A 15,670-nucleotide genomic window follows, 5' to 3' on the forward strand; every position below is an offset into this window, starting at 1 on the left:
AAGTATGGTTAGGTGACGTGGGAGTGGATCTGCTGTGGCAGTTAACAGTCTTGATAAATAATAGAAATAGCTCAGTTCTATTCCTGTGATGTGTGCAATAGTTAGAACTTGTTAGAAAGAAACCAAAGCTTTTGTCAATTCCAGTCTCTACAATACATCAGGGAAGCATTCGAATTTTTGAGATAATTTTCTGTCCTTATCTGTTACTCTGTCAGTGTTGCTGAATTTTAAGGCTCTGTTTTTCTTTTGGTGAGCGCGTGCTCTTAGGGGAAAGTTGAGTTTCTGAGACCCAGCTGCAGAGCAGGTGATGGATCCAGGAGGTAGATGAAAGGATGTAAATGAAACTGTTGCCAATTATCATTTGTAGTGAAAATACGTGATGGGCAGTTTGAGGAGAAGGGATGGCTATGGCATATCCTCTTCAGTGGGCCCTGTCTGAGGAGACTTGGAGAGATGTGACTGAAGCTGTGGGCAAGGGTGGTTCTCTCTGTGAGAGCAGCACAGGGTGGGGAGGTGCTGGGGAGGTCAGATTGCTCCTGCTGCGGAAATAAAGATCTGCTTTCGCCTCCAGCAGCATCTGATGCAGCTCATTTGCCTTTAGACAAGATTGAATCCCTTGTCTTGCACGCAGAACAGGAAGAATGGGATGTGTAGATGACAAGATTGCTTTCCTTCTCTAGGATGGAGGACGTGATTCACTTCAGTTTGTTTTTAGTATATCTTATGTTTATAAATGTGTCACATTCGAATGTGAATGAGCTCTTTTAAAACCATTGATTTTTGTTGTTGCGGTAAATCTGTCCCATGAGCTTTGTTTTTAGGTGTTGCATTTGGTCACTTCTGCCACCAGATCAATGTACCTTTTAGGTATAAGCTCATAATGCTCAAAAGGCAATAGCTTGAAAGAAATAACCTCTAAATTCAGTAGCTTTCCATTTTGCATGAAATTATCACTTCTCTCTTACTGGGAGACCAGCTCACTGCACATCCTGCTTCGAGGGGCCGATTTTGGATGGGTATCTGAATAGGTCACTTGTGCCACGCAGAGATTATTACATTTAGGATCATTTTTCTCTACTTCGTACTGTATAACCGAAGTTTAGTCAACAAGCATCTGTTCCCCACGTGACGGAAGTGCTGTGTCACATGGGGATGTGGAGCAGAGCAGAATGCCTTGCTGAGCTCAACTCACATTGGCCTGCCACAGAACGTAGCCTGCCTCTCATTAGGGCTGCTGTGCAGGGCACGCTGCTTCCAGGCACTGAGCGAGGTGGTGTCCAGCTCTCCCATCATGGGAGGGAGGGGCTGAGCAGATTCACAACCCATCTAGTTCTTCCAAGAGCAGTTTTGAAAGAAATTCTCTCTCTGAGCTCTCTGCTCTCACTGTTAGGGCTGGAAAGCGTGTTGTGACTAACTTGGCAGGGCAGTCTGGAAAATATTGCAGAATAAGGAAGTAAGAAAGATGCAATAACGCAGAATAGAAAACTTCTTTGTGAATATAAGGCAGGTAATAGCAAACTCATGCAGTTGTTTTTGTGATTGTAATACCTGGTGAATGGCAGCAGCCCAGCAGTTCCCCAGCAGAATGGTGCTATTCACCGCCTGTTGGAGTTACTTAGCAGTGCTTCCAGCTGCCTCATCCTTTGCTTGTGTGAATGCTACTGTCAGCTACCTGCCAGCCATCTGTGTTTATTTCAGGCAGGACTGCATCTTTCAAATGTGCACAAAGAAAATAATTGATATTAAAAAATATATATTCTGAAAAATAGCATTTTCATCCAGAGCAGTCGTACCAGAGCAACAAATTGTCATCACGCCACCTTTTCAAATACATTTCTTTTAAATCTCTCACACTGAAATCATTACTGCTTAGTTGTTGCAGTCCTTCCTAATGGAGACTGGAGAAATCTGTGTCTGGAAGTCAGGTTGCAGGGATTAGGTAGGACATCTAAATTGTTCTGTTCTGTTGTGTTTGGTTGTTTATTTTTTAAGTGCCTGTTATAATTGTCAATTACAAATGTTAGTTTATGGTAATTACAATTCTGTTTTGTTTGATTATAATTATTAAGATTTTTCCATTTGATTTTACTTAACCGTATCCCAAATTGCTGATAGGAACTTTAGATGTTTTCTTCGTTTTGGTTTGACATTCTCATCTGGGAATGCAGTGGTGGGGTTGTTGTTGGTGGTGGTTGGTGGCTGTTTGTTCTGGGATGGTTTGTTTGTGTTTTTTTCCCTAAAGAAACAAAGAAGTGAACTTAGAGGGGAGGCAGTAACAGCGCATTACTGTATGCAGGAGGGTCAGTCAGTCAGCTTTATACACAGAAGAGGTGGGGTTCTCGCTGTAGTGCTGTGAGGAGCTGTGAGTGCAGCTTGTCACCAGGAACTGCAAAAATACAGACGTGTGGTACTTAATGTGATGTCTCACAGCCTTATGTTTACGTTGGCAGGAAGCAGAAGACTCAACTTTGATAGACTTTTGTTTTAACTCACTTGTATATGCAGATTTCAATGTTAAAGTGTGACCAGAAGTTTAAACGTGGTGACTGCAGAGGTAATCTTGAGCCGATAGCGTGCTGTGTGCTGGGGGTCCCTCTGTGCTTGGGTAGTGGTATGGGCAGCTGTTGTTGGAGAGTGGCAGATTGGGCAACAAACAGCAGCAAATGGAGCTGCCCACAGTGGGAGATCTTGGAGGAGATAAAGATTAGCAGCACACGGTCTGTGGTGTTTATTTTAATATCCGTAGGAGTTTTCCCTCAGCTGTCTGTAGGGCAGTGTAAATCCTGCACTGGTTGCCACTCCTTTATGTGGCTGAAGGATGAAGTGGAAAGCAAAGCAAATAGCAGGTAGTGTCATTGTGATCATAAAGCATGCAATTCTAAGGAGTGCAGTAACACAGATTAAATGCTGCTTTGCCTCGTGATCTCTTCAGGAGGAGTCCTCATATATTCAGTAGAACAGTTATTTTCTGGATAGCATTCAATCTGTGAAAATTAAAAGCAGCCAGGACTCAGATCTGGGGTAAACGCACTGTTTGTTACACTGCCAAGTGCTCCCCTGCAGGGGCAAGAGCTGCCTCGTTTATGGAACGCTGCCCTCTCTGTTTTCAAATTGACAGTACGCCAGCATAGACCAAGAAAATAATTTGCTGCAAAGCATTCTCTTTGGGTGTTTTATGCCCGAGAGGATGATCTGAGCGGAGCAGAGGCCTATCAGATGTGCCTGGGTGCCTGCTGATGTGGCAGGGCTTTTTCTGGGATTGAGGTTTGCTGCTTGACATTCACGTGGCTGGATGCTGCGTGTGCAAGCACGGTGCTGTTGAATAATTTTTAGAGTTAGAATATTAATAGTAATGGGGATTTAAAATAGTTGCATGTGGCTCTGCGCAGGATATGCAGCCCAGCAGCGTTCAGTGCACACACAGAGAGCACTTGATTTTCTTGTGAGAGAATAATATGTGCTCAGTAGTCACTACAAGAAACTTCTGCTGATATTTTTTATGCATAAACATAAAGTGGAACGAGCGATCCGTTTGCATGATGCAATTTTGAAGTTTCTAAACCTCCAAAATGTATTTTTGTATTGTATGCTGGATATAATACAAAGAGAAATTGGAGAAGCCACATACAGTGAAATGCGTCCCATCTGTGGAATTAAAAAAGGTTCTGTTCGGAGAACTCCAGATTTCCATCTTCCTGAGTGCCAGATGTTTGTTTAAGGATATCAAACACAGTAATGTTTCTGGGTTTTTCAAATATCCTAATTTCCAATCACTGGTGAGCTTGTACCTGTTTGGAAAAAGACTTGCAGCTTGCATAGCGCTGAATAGATCACATAAATTTGTGCAGTGATGTTTATAATGACTTTTTGTGAAGTTTGCTTCCAGCTCCCCACTCAGCACAGAGGTAGAGGAGCCATGCTTCTGCTCTGTTCCAGGCGGCTTCTGGCCTTGAGTGTTATCCATTCTGCTTGGCAGAGGGGTGAGGAATGTGGCTGGGAGCTGGGCTGTGCTTTCTGCTCAGTAGGGTCCTTTAGGGGGGGAGGGGGGGCATCCCTCTCCTGCTGCCTGCAGTGTCCTCGACTGCCCTGTGCCCAGCCAGACCATGCCTCCCAGGGTCCCCCATCACCATCTTCCTTCTTCAGCCATTGGCAATGGCAGAGAATGCTGTGTGTTGGGGCAGAAAGATGTGGTTTGTGTGTGGTTTTGGTTTTTGCTTAGAGTACTTTCTGGAAGCGTGTTGCTGGATTCTTCTGGTGAAATTCAATGTAAGGAATGTGTTGAACATTACAATATTGTTTTCTATTGTATTTTTAATAGTATTTTCTAATATGCTTTAGGTGTGAGACTAAATAAAAACTGAGTGGATGAAGAGGGAAAAGTAATGAACTGTGGATGGAAAGGTGCTGGGCTGTGTGATCTGAGCTGAGGCTGTCAAAAGGCATTCAAGACCCACTGTGCTCACCTGACAATGTGGGCAGTATCTATAGTCTCTGTAGTGCTCGTGTCAGGTTGTTGGAGCTCCTGTCTTTCTCAATAATTTATTAATGAATGAAATAGACCCCTTCTTTCTTCATTTCCTTGAAGGAAAAAAAATGGATTTAATCTCATCTCAGCATAGCCATTGCTTTACTAAGGGAAAACTTAAGCTATGCACCTGGAATTCTTAATGAAGAGCAGGAGGTGTATCTCGAGTGCCTCCTGGTTTGTTTTAGCCAAGCATGTCAAGATAAGTTGAACTGCACCCTGGTAATGATGTGTTCTATGCCATTGTTTCCAAAGGAGATTTAGGTGACTAACCTGGGTGTCTGTGTGCAGATAGCCTGCTTTGATTGGGTAAGGCGTGCTGTGAGAGCAGGCCAGAACTATTGGCCTTGCTGGTCAGGGTCAGTGAGGATAAAACCTGCTTAAGGGGCTGAGGAATCTCTGATGTATCACTGAGGATGCAAATGGCAGCCAAATGTGTGTGTTGTGTGAGGTAGGTGTCTATTTAGGAAGTATAAGTATGCATGGATATCCTCTCTCTGGGATTCTTCTCCAGCAGTTCTCCAATTTTGGGTAGAATTGCTTTTACAAGTACTCATTTAAATTCCTGGAATACCTTCTTCTTAAGAGACTGACTGTGAATTTGTCAGCCTGTTTGTTCTGTCCTACTTGGTCGGTCTATATAACTGAAGAGTGAAAATTCATCAGATGAAGAACTGAATGCATCCACTATTGCAGAATATCCACTGCATTATAAATATTGATCTCACAGGATTCTGTCTGAAAATATTTACGGATGATGTGAGATGAGAAACCTTTAATGTGTCATTTATAAAGAATAAGTAAACTCCTGTTTTATTGAGAAACAGCATACCTGCAATCAGCTTCAGTGGAAGAGTGAGGGCCTGGGGTCTCTAATCTCCTAGTGACTGAAAATTGTGGGGGAAGAGATAGCTAAATGTACCCAAAGTGTATTTAAACCTTTTCCAAGGCTGCGGGTGTGCCATATGCATTCTGTAGTTTTTGTTCTACAATATTCCAAATGCTTATTCTCTTTGAATCTATTGCCCATTGTCACTCATGAGAGGAATGAAGAGACTTGCTTTTCTGACTGTGAAAACAGTAAACTTGAGGAAAGCACCCATCCATCACGTATGTTCATTCTTCTCATGCTTGTGCTTTCTGTCATCTTGAGATTGGATTCAACTGTCTTCTCTAGTGCAAATGCTGAGGCACAAAGGGCAAAGAAAGATCATCACTTTGAAGTAATGGTATCTGATAAAACCACAATAAAGTCACTTATTTGCATGTCGAATGTGGTTATTGTATGTGTGTGTGAGGTCTGTATGTGTCAGCACCTAAGAGCTGAACAAAAGGTTGGAGCTCATCTACTGCAAAACTGCTGCAACCTCCCATCTGACTTAAACAGGACATCTCGATTTTGAGGAAACACACTGCAAAATATGTGTATTTTTGACTTGCTGAGAACTGTCTGCACAACGCAGCTAAAACTTCCCTCTGGTTTCAGTACAGAAGATCCACCTGATTTAACTAAATTCTACAGAACGAATGCTCCTTAGCCCTTTTAATACCCAATAAGCTCTTTTATGAAGGCATTGGCCTCTTATGGTGGTTTGAACACGACAGTACTTCTCTAACTGTGGTTACATAGCTAGTATGTAAGCTAGGGGAAATTAAGGAAGAAAGGGATAGATATTGCTTTATTCACCTGAAATCTAAGATAATGCAACACCTGTATGGAGATTATAGGAAATCTGTAAGTTATGGCCTTTCAGTAACCTCAGAGCACTCTGATCTTCAGGAGGTGTGGTGTGCAAGTGTGTAAGTCATGCTGTGAGCAGTTCTGAACATCTTGGCACTGAGGAACTTAGACCAAGGGGACCTGGTGGTATTTCCTTTTTCTGTTTTTCAGGCACTGGTAACTTGTCTTTTACATTAGCTGCACCTCAGCTACATAATGGGTACCTTTACAAAACAGGAATTAATTCCTCTATTGTTCTTCTGACTTCATTACTTCTGACTTTAGAGTCAGATCAGATTCCAGCATCTGACTTGGAACTCCAGAACTTGAGGCCAGTAGCACATAGATGGTGAGCTGTCCTGTCTTTTTTCCTCGGCAGTTGGCTGCTCAATGGTAATGTTTGTGTTTTCTCTTGCTCACCTTTCTGCATAGCTGTGCTTTCAATGCTGAAGACCCTCATTTCTTCTGCTGCTTCTGTGTAAGAGCCTGAGCTGCTGAGATTTAATAGATGGGAACAGCCTTGTGATGTTTGCAGATTTTAGCGATGAGAAGTTTTTGCTCAGCAACCTCAGTATCTGGAGCTCGTTTCTGCCTTTTTTTTGTTTTACTATTTTGAAATGTTAGAACTGCCTCCTTATCTCATAATAAGGCCTCTTAGAAAGCTTTGGACTCGTTCTTGGAGTTGGTGTTACCAGTCAAAGCTGTCCAGGACAGAGATTGTGATGTGTGCAGCAAAATTTCCTGCTTTTGGCAATTACTTTATCACGTTCATTATCCTTTGAACCATTCCTGCAGTGAAGAATAAATCAGGTGAAGCATCTTAAAGGGGTTTGTCCTGTTTTGTTGCAAGCTCATAGAAGATCCCTGGGATTTCAGAGAGAAAATAGAGTGAACATCATTTCTGATTCTGGTTCAGGTTGTGTAGCTTTTCTGAACTATTGATAAAACGTTTTGTGGTAATAACTGAAGAATTAATAATGCAAGGCATACTAGTGTGGCTGAGGCAGCTCATCTCAGCATGTCTTGGAGCATTCATCATCTGTCCTGCATGGAGGGGCTCTGTGCCAGCAGGGAAAAATCTTTGTGGTGCCAAACCAGAGCTTCAATGGGCTCAGTGACAGGCTGCTACAGCCTGCTTTCTTCAGCCCAGACTCATGATTGTGGGTCATGCCAGAAGTCATTCAGCTGCTCTTGTGTGCATCCTAGGTGTTACTCGTGGTTTTTGGGCCTGTTGTTCAGTGTGTGACCTCTGTCTCTCAGTGTAACGTGCTTCTTTTTAATCCGTGATTTTCTTATACCATTTCACATGTACCAGAAGTATTCCTAGTTACCTTGCTGAGTAAGTTATTTCTAGGTACCTTTTAATATCCAGTTAGAGATGAAAGAGGTCAAATTAAATACATGGTGGAAAGAAGGAACAGTTGACAAGCCTGAGGATAGATCTTAAAGGTCCCTTCCAACACAAACTGTTCTATGATCTGCCATTCAGAGGGACGAGGTGAAGTAAAGAACTGGTGGAAGCCTCCCATTTCTTTGTGCAGTGGCACTAAGCCCTGTTGAAGTGTGTTTCCCCAGGCCTGATTTTTACCCTCAGCAATTATTGTGTGGCTGTTTTTAAACCTATGCGCAAACAATTGCTTAGCTTCTCAAGTGTGATAGCAAGGTGCAACTGCTCATACTTGCAGCTTGCAGTTTGTCCTCTGATTACTGTCTGCTGGCCTTTTTGCTGTTATGCTGGATTTTGACAGGGTGGTCGGAGAGGAGACGTTGCTGAAATCATCAGGTGTGTTCCCTTATCTTGCACTTCTGCATCTTATCCTATTGCCATGTTTTTCACAGTTAGTAGGAGTTCTTTTCAAGTTGTCCTTAAAGTATTTTGAAGTTCTCTCACTGTGAATTATCCTTTCTTGGAAAAATGTAGTGACTTATTTGCTTCTATTTCCTTTGTCTTTAAGAATGCAGAATTCAGTCACTCTTACCAGTGATTCATGAACAACTCCATGGCTTCGTTCCAGTTGGATAATTAGGGTCAGGATTCGTTGTCTTCATGACCTTTAAATGTGAATCTCAGTGGGCACATCAGGGCAGCACAGGTTGAAACCTCAGTTTGGTATCATAAAATGGTAGCATGAGTGCTTGGTAATTTCGATTCGTTTCTGTGCACATCTAGAGCAGTGGGATGCATGGATAGCTTGCAGCTAATCTCCCATAGTATCTATATGGGGGCTATATTGAGAAGTTAAAATGATCATCACTTTTACTTTAGCCAGTTAGGAACCAGCTTTATCCAGCTCTGACCTTGCTGTTAGTGAGCTGTGCATGGCTTTGTAACTGCTTTTCAGTCTTCCGAATGGCCTTAAAGTTTAAAACAAAATGCAGTGAAGAGGATAAAAGGCAATTAATCACCGTTCCATTTACTTGTTGGTTCACGTTCAGTCATCTTCATCCATCCAAGGCAGAACTGTTCTCCAGTGGCAGTGGGGCACAGTAATGCTGCCTTACTGACTGCTCTCATGTAACAACACTGCAGTGGAAAAAAAAAAAAAGGGAATATAGTAATGTGTTCTCAAGTACTTTGATTTAGCTATTGATAACTTGTGGCTAGTATTACATGTCAGCTTTGTACTTTGAACCATAGTAGATGTTAGTTGAAATGGTGTGGCATCTGCAGTGAAATCAGTTGATTGTGTACAGAATATGTGCAGGTAGGAGATCTGTGTCTTTGCAAGATTTGAAGACAATGCTGTAGCACTAATATTGTTGGAATTATAATGGTGAGAATCTGCTATTCCCACCACAAATCCTTATACATGAAGGTATGCAGAAATCTCAGTCTGAATAGCATTTACTTTTGTGTGTTTCTGTTCTTCTTAAGATATATTTAGGAGGTGAATATTGAGATTAAGATTTAGGCTTTAAAGTTTCTTTAAATAAAATGGGGGGGAACCCATGGGAAATTATTAATAGGCTGTTATTCTTTTGAATAATTTGTGATACTGGGCTGTATTCTTGAATTAACAATGATCATTAATCATCCACAGCACATTTGACTTCTCCAGTTTGTTGCCTTGAGTTCAGCATCTGATACATAATGAGTATCTTGCCTCCTTGCTTCCAGGAATGTAGTGTTAAAGCAGAAGATAGAATGAGTGGATGGGATGAATGAGTGGAAGGCACAAGGCTAGCTGTGACTTTCCCATGCAGATATTTGATGAACAGCTGCCTTTATGAGCCTTGACCATTGCCATCTTTTACAGTCTAAGGGTAAGGAGGGGTCATACAAGCCAAGCAGGCACTTGTGTGTCTGTGGGTTGCTCAGCCTTGTGCTCAGCAGTGCGTGGTGTTCACATCTGGGCTAAGTTAATTCCTTAAGATGTGCCTGCAGCTCATGGCCTGCAGGTGATTCTCCTGGAGCAGAGCTCAGCAGTTATCTTCCTTTGGTTCCTGGGGTTTTTGGTGTCCTCCCCCAGTTCCTGAGCCTGTCCTTCATCCCCTGCAGAGCCAGGTATGCAGTGACACCATCCTGTGACACCGTCCTGCTGCCCAGAGCCACCAAGTTGGGTTTTGAGTTTCCTTCCCTTGTCTTCTCTATTCCTTCTGCATTGCAGTATGGCTGTGCAGGAAGCTGTATTCTAGCAAATGCCTGTGTTTCAGGAGAGGCAAGGAGAGGAGGAACAGCAGTGGAGAGAAACACATTCCTGGGAGTCCTTCTTACGGAGCATGAAGAAATCTGGAGACTGCTCACTTACAGAGCTGTCCCCCACCCTTAAGCAGCTGTTCTGCTTTTGTGCTTTGCCATGCAGTGTTTGAACATCCCACAGCCACAGATGTTTGCCTTTGGTTCGTATACTGAGGCAGATTTGAAGAGCTGATCCTTAATCCTGATGCCAGAGCCTTTTGGCCAAGATTAGCCTGATGCAAACCGTGGTCCCAGCTCCCACTTTGAAGCAGCAGCATTCCTGGTACATGTCACAATTGGCACTGGGTCCTCAGTGTTGTTTTGTGACCATTTCCTCTGTTTATAGCTGGAGGTTTTGTCTTGGCTGAAGATGTGGGATTTACTCAATCGCGACAGTTTTCAGTGAATTTGGATCCCAGACACAGATGTTTTAGAGAAGGATCTGCACCTTTGTGTTTTGTGGCTTCATGAGCTATTAAATTAAGAAAAAAGATGCACAGCTCAGATAAAGGGTTTTTAATGTGTTCCCTAACCCAGTATGAAATTAATTCCTCTGGATGGATGGGTACTTCCACGTTAGTGCGTTATTAGATGTCTGTATCCCTATTCTGATAGGAGGGCATGCTCTCCATTCTTAAGCTCACAATCCTGTGTGTGTGCGAGCATGAAAGTAACTATTCCACTTGTTTTAATGTGATGGAAATGGTGAAAGATGCAAGTTTAATGCAGAGAAACAAGGAGAAATAGAGAGCTGGGTTCTGGAGCTCTCCGTTCCATGCCCAGATGTACTGTCCTGTCCCTCTGTCCTGTGGGTGTGTGATGGGCCAGCCTGAGCTGGGGGCTGCAGTGTCCCATCTGCAGGGAATGGAGTGATGGAAGGGCTGTGTGTCTGCCCACCCCTGAGCACAACTGTAATTGCTGAGCAGATGTGCTGTCTTCATTCTGCTGCTCTAACTGCCCTTATCTCCCCTCTTAATCTCAAATCTCTCTCAAACTTTTTAGCTCATTAAGTCCTGTGGAGCTAGAATTCCCTGCTAGTTAAGCACACACAAAACATTTTTCTTACCAGATCTTGCAGCGATTCTGTAAACAAACGACTTAATCATGCTTTTCATGTTGATGCCAGAGAGACAAATAAAATTGGTTGCACTGATTGTAAGCAAACTAATACAAACTAATATTCTAAATGTTGAGATGTTTATCATTTTTCTTTTTTGAAGTTTTTGCTTGTTTGTTTGTGTTCCATTCCATAGTTCCTTCAGAAACAAAATTCTGTTCTGTAGGCTGAAATGCAAGTTAACTGTTTATGGAAGAAAGAGAAGAAAGTAAAATTGCCTGAAATCCTTTTATGTGTGAAGCTAGAGAACAGCAGAAGCCAGAATGTAACTGCAGGGGAATGTGCTTGGCTATAGAAGGAGGATGTCACTGTGGGAATGCCTTTGGATACTGAACAGGAATGTAATTCTCTACTGGGGTGACCTGCAAAAGGCTGGGAATGTCATGCATAGTATTGGAGCACTGCAGGCAACTGGTTGTTTTTCAGATCTGTTCTTTTGAAATAAATAAATAAAATTGCTTTCCCTTAGTTTGGGGCTGAGCCAGTTTTTAAATTTTTTTTTTTAATTCTTGGCTTGAACTCATGTGAACTGGAATTAGCAAGAAGAGACAGTAAAGCTGTGGTCCCGTGTGCTCTCTCCTCAGTTTAAAGCTGGCTGAAGGAATTCCTGCTCCAAATTGTAGCTCTCTGCCCATTTCACTTTCTCCAGGAGGAAGTTTGTTTGGGGGGGCAGAGGGGACGACGACTGAAATGTGAGATTTATCCAATCCAGTTTTCCAAAAAACAATGCAGAAAGCTTCCTGTTGCCTCATGCTTTCCCCAGGACTCAGTGCAGCGGGTGAGCAGTGTGCCTCTGTGGGCTGTAAGGGGGGGAGAAGCTGACAGAACGAGCTGCCTGGGGATGGGACAAGGGCTGGGAATACAGCTGTTCCTACTGAGTGTTCTGTAACTCGAGAGCACAGCCCCAGTGGGTAGCTTTTGTTGTGTAGCAGTCATTGCCAGAAATGAATACATGCAAATCCTCAAGGCACTAGAGCCTGATGAAACTTACGCTCATGAACTCTGAACAAAGTGCCCTCCTTTCTCAATCTCCCGTTGGTTTTTATCCAGGTAGCAGTAAGGGAGGGGGTGTCAAAGGAAAATTCCGCCTTCAAACAAAAAAAAGTTACTGTTTAGAAATGCTTTACGAATGCAGCATTTGGTGGAAGCTTGAATTTGGCTGGCCCAGAAGATGGAATCAGCCTTGACTTAGAGGTAAGGGCTGTAACTGTCTTGAGCTGTATTGTAAGGCCAGCTGATAGTAAGTGTGGTATTTTTCGTACTCCTATTGCTGTAGTTCTGCAGAAAAAGGGGTGAGAGGACTGCTGGCACCTGGAGTGTCACCAAAGTATTACAGAATTTCACTCAGAGTTGGTTTCTTTCCATGTTATTATTATAACGGGTCACTGGCTGTCCAGCAGCAGAGGAAACATTTAGATGTGGCAATCATAAAGGTATAACACAATTGGATCTCAAACCCTTCTTAGTAAGCTATCTGAATTATTACTGTTTTTCTGGTAATGTGTTTTTTTCCTTTCCTTACTGTCTTTTCTTTCTCTGCATTTTTGGTAGTTTTTTTAAGTTTCAGGTGTAAGCACAGATTTCAGTGAAACTGCAATGCCAATAAATGGGTTAAATGAATGTGTCCTTATCCCTTCCCCCACCTCCCAGAGTATTTTTTTTTTTCAATCAAATTTTACATGGAAACATTTTTAACCATGCAGGGCAGCTTTAGAAGAAGTAGAAGGAGATGTGACAGAACTGGAACTGAAACTTGACAAGGTAAGCTTTTTAGTTCAAGAATGTCTGCTTTGGGGGAAAACACAGGATCCTTGTTTAGGTTTGTGTAATTGAAGTCTGCAGCTGGGAAGTGGCAGCAGCTGCTGCAGAGGGGATGGATGTGGGCCGAGCACACAGCGGGACCACAGGGACCCAAGCTTGGGTAAGGCGGCAGCAGGCAGCGCGGCTGCATCCTGCAGCTGGGGCTGGGCTTGTGCAACCCCTACCAGCCTTCTGGCCAGGACCCTTGCTTGCATGTGACAGCCCCGTGAGCTGCAGGAGAGCTCCATCAGCTTCCCCAGGCTTTGCTATCCCTGCTCTGAGAACTTGGGTTTTATGAGAACTGCATGCTGATCATGTCTGGGGATCCCTCGTAGTCTGCAGGCACGGTTATAGCCTGATAGGTGGTGTGTGTGTATGCATCCATCCATCCTGCAGCCCAGGGCACTTAACTGCTGAAACATTCATCCTGCTTTGTGTACGTATGCAAAATGTACGTTGTGCAGCACCCCCTCAGTGCATTACAATCCTTTTTTTTTTCCTCCAAACAGCAGTATGTAAGGCTTTTTTCTTTCTTTGCAGCATTTTGCATGGCTTGCTTTACTTTCACATCTATAAGAAAACCGTTTCTTCATTTTTTGCTAAATGTCTGAATTTATTTTCTGCCGGTGATCTGATACGGCAGGCAGATACCATTTGCTGATCTCCTCAGCTGCTTTTGCATATGAACCTTTGCTCCAGCACTTGCGGGTTGCCTGCTGGCAAACAAATGAAGTCTGTGTTAGGTGTGGTGGTAACTCCAGAGGCTTTTCCTTATCTTGTAACACTGTTTTTAGGTTTGTGATTAATAGCGTAACCATTCGCTTTTTCAAAATAAATAAAGGATACTTACTTTCAGCTGTCCGGTGCCAATGATGGTGAGGCTGATACTGCAAGAGACATTGTTGCTATAGGGGTGACGAAGCATCCAAGTATTTGAAAGACTACGTGGAAGTTTGTGTTTCCCACCAGTGTAGAAGGCTCATTTGGAGGGCTAGTTCTCCATTTCCGTACAGGATCTTGCCCTGCTCCTCCAGACTTCTTGCAGGAGTTCTGTGCCAAAAATACAATTGTTTTGTTTTTTTGTTTTTCATGCAAAATCCTTTCACTCTTTACCCTGGGACGGTGTCCTAGCATTTTAAAACAGAAACAACCAAAAAAAAAAAACCCTTTTACTCACCTGGCAAGAGAGCTAGTACACAAGGTAAGTATTTAAGCAGTGTAATTGTAATGTGAAGCATTAGTGATTTAGTCTAATGCTTTAATCTAAAGCCAGGCTTCTTGTGTGTGAACTAAGTAACTATGGCCTGAAGGTGATGGTTTGTCTATACTTGGATGGCAACCTTGTTGCTTGATTGGTCACATTACACTCAGCCTTACTGTCCCACAGTTGTGATTTCTGGACTAAATTATCTGCTTCTTCCTCTTCCCTGGAAGATGGACACTGTAATCAGGATAAGGAGCCATCAGCAAAAAGTGAAGAGAAAAGAAAGGTTATGTTGATAGTATTTAGAGAAAGTAAAAACAAAACAAGCAAAACCTCATAGATACAAACATCTCACTGTGTCATTTTTCCTCTTTTTAGCTGGTAAAGCTTTGTATTGCAATGATTGATACTGGGAAAGCTTTCTGTTTGGCCAACAAGCAGTTTATGAATGGAATTCGAGACCTCGCACAGTATTCCTGTAAAGATGCATTGGTGGAGGTAAGTTAGTGGTCAAAATGGATGTAGAAAAATATAACTTTAAAAGGGCATAGTATAACATTCAGCAAGAGAAGTAGCTGGGGTTTATGCTGCTGAGCTGTTGCTCATTTTTCTTTGGAGTATGCCTTAAGAGTGAGCTTTCTGGGCTGTGGTGCATTGCAAATGCATGTTTCACTTCAGCATTATCCTGTAATGACGAGGGTTTTTCAAACTCCAGAACATCTTGAGAAAGCAATAGTCATCTTGGGAGGAGTGGAGCAGTGAGCAGGTGTGCCCTGTTTATTTTGTTGTAGTTGTTCCAGCTACAAAGTGTAAAAGCCAGTTCTGTACAGCTGAATTCCTTGAGTTGATCTCTGGGGAGCTGGGCCTAGCATGCTCTGACCCATAGACACTTAGATTTTAAATGTACAAAGCTCACATTGGTGAAGTTGTAACCTCAGACTGATGACTTGTTAAGCTAATTTGGGAAACTTAATATTTCCCATTGGTGTGAAGTGAGTATGAAGTTATGTAATGCGCAGCTGTAATTACGTGCACATCTCTGTATATCATGCATGTTTAATGCATGTTATGTAACAGCATTGACTGCAAGTATGCATCTTCACACTGGTTATATGTAATGCCTGTGGGCTCCTGTATAGCCTTCAAGCATTGCTGAAGCTTGTTGTCTTGAATCTTACTTGTTTAAGATGTTGTACAGTGACAAAATCCCCTAAATTTGGCCCAGTTTTACTTCTAATCAGTTGTTACATTTTTTTTATTCCAGCTAGGTGGTTTTCTTTATTGTTAGAAAAGCTTTTAGCCAAGGATGTTAGGGAGTGTTATTTTCTGTTTCTAGTTGATACTTAATTTCTACAAATTCATTTTGGTGGTGCTAACCATACCAGCTGTGAGGCAGCACTTCATGCAGTAAATGTGTATGTTTGGATGATTGCAACATACTAACCAAGCTTTTGGGGTTACTTATAAGCATTAATAAATATGAAGTAGTGTAATATTAAGTTTTTATATTGTGTTTATAAGTTATATTAGCTTTATATTGTGTTAAATTATGTAAACTTTGCATAGTTTAGTCAGCTTAACTTGAATTTTTCCTGCTTTGCTTCGGGTTGGTCCTTTATGTATAG

General features: G+C 42.4%; 1 protein-coding gene across 4 annotated transcripts in view; it reads left to right on the forward strand.

The window, feature by feature from the left end:
• The window catches only part of ACAP2 (ArfGAP with coiled-coil, ankyrin repeat and PH domains 2), a 57,186-nt gene that overhangs the window by 2,178 nt on the left and 39,338 nt on the right, over window positions 1-15,670 (forward strand). For all 4 annotated transcript variants that reach the window (XM_090147367.1, XM_031596248.2, XM_031596249.2 and 1 more), the window contains exons 2-3: window positions 12,745-12,802; window positions 14,424-14,543. In XM_090147367.1, the coding sequence (XP_090003493.1) occupies window positions 12,745-12,802; window positions 14,424-14,543 (178 nt within the window). The remainder of the gene's footprint in view (window positions 1-12,744; window positions 12,803-14,423; window positions 14,544-15,670) is intronic.

The sequence above is a fragment of the Phasianus colchicus genome, chromosome 10 (genome assembly GCF_987193195.1).
Source record: "Phasianus colchicus chromosome 10, bPhaCol1.hap1.1, whole genome shotgun sequence".
NCBI classification, from domain to species: domain Eukaryota; kingdom Metazoa; phylum Chordata; class Aves; order Galliformes; family Phasianidae; genus Phasianus; species Phasianus colchicus.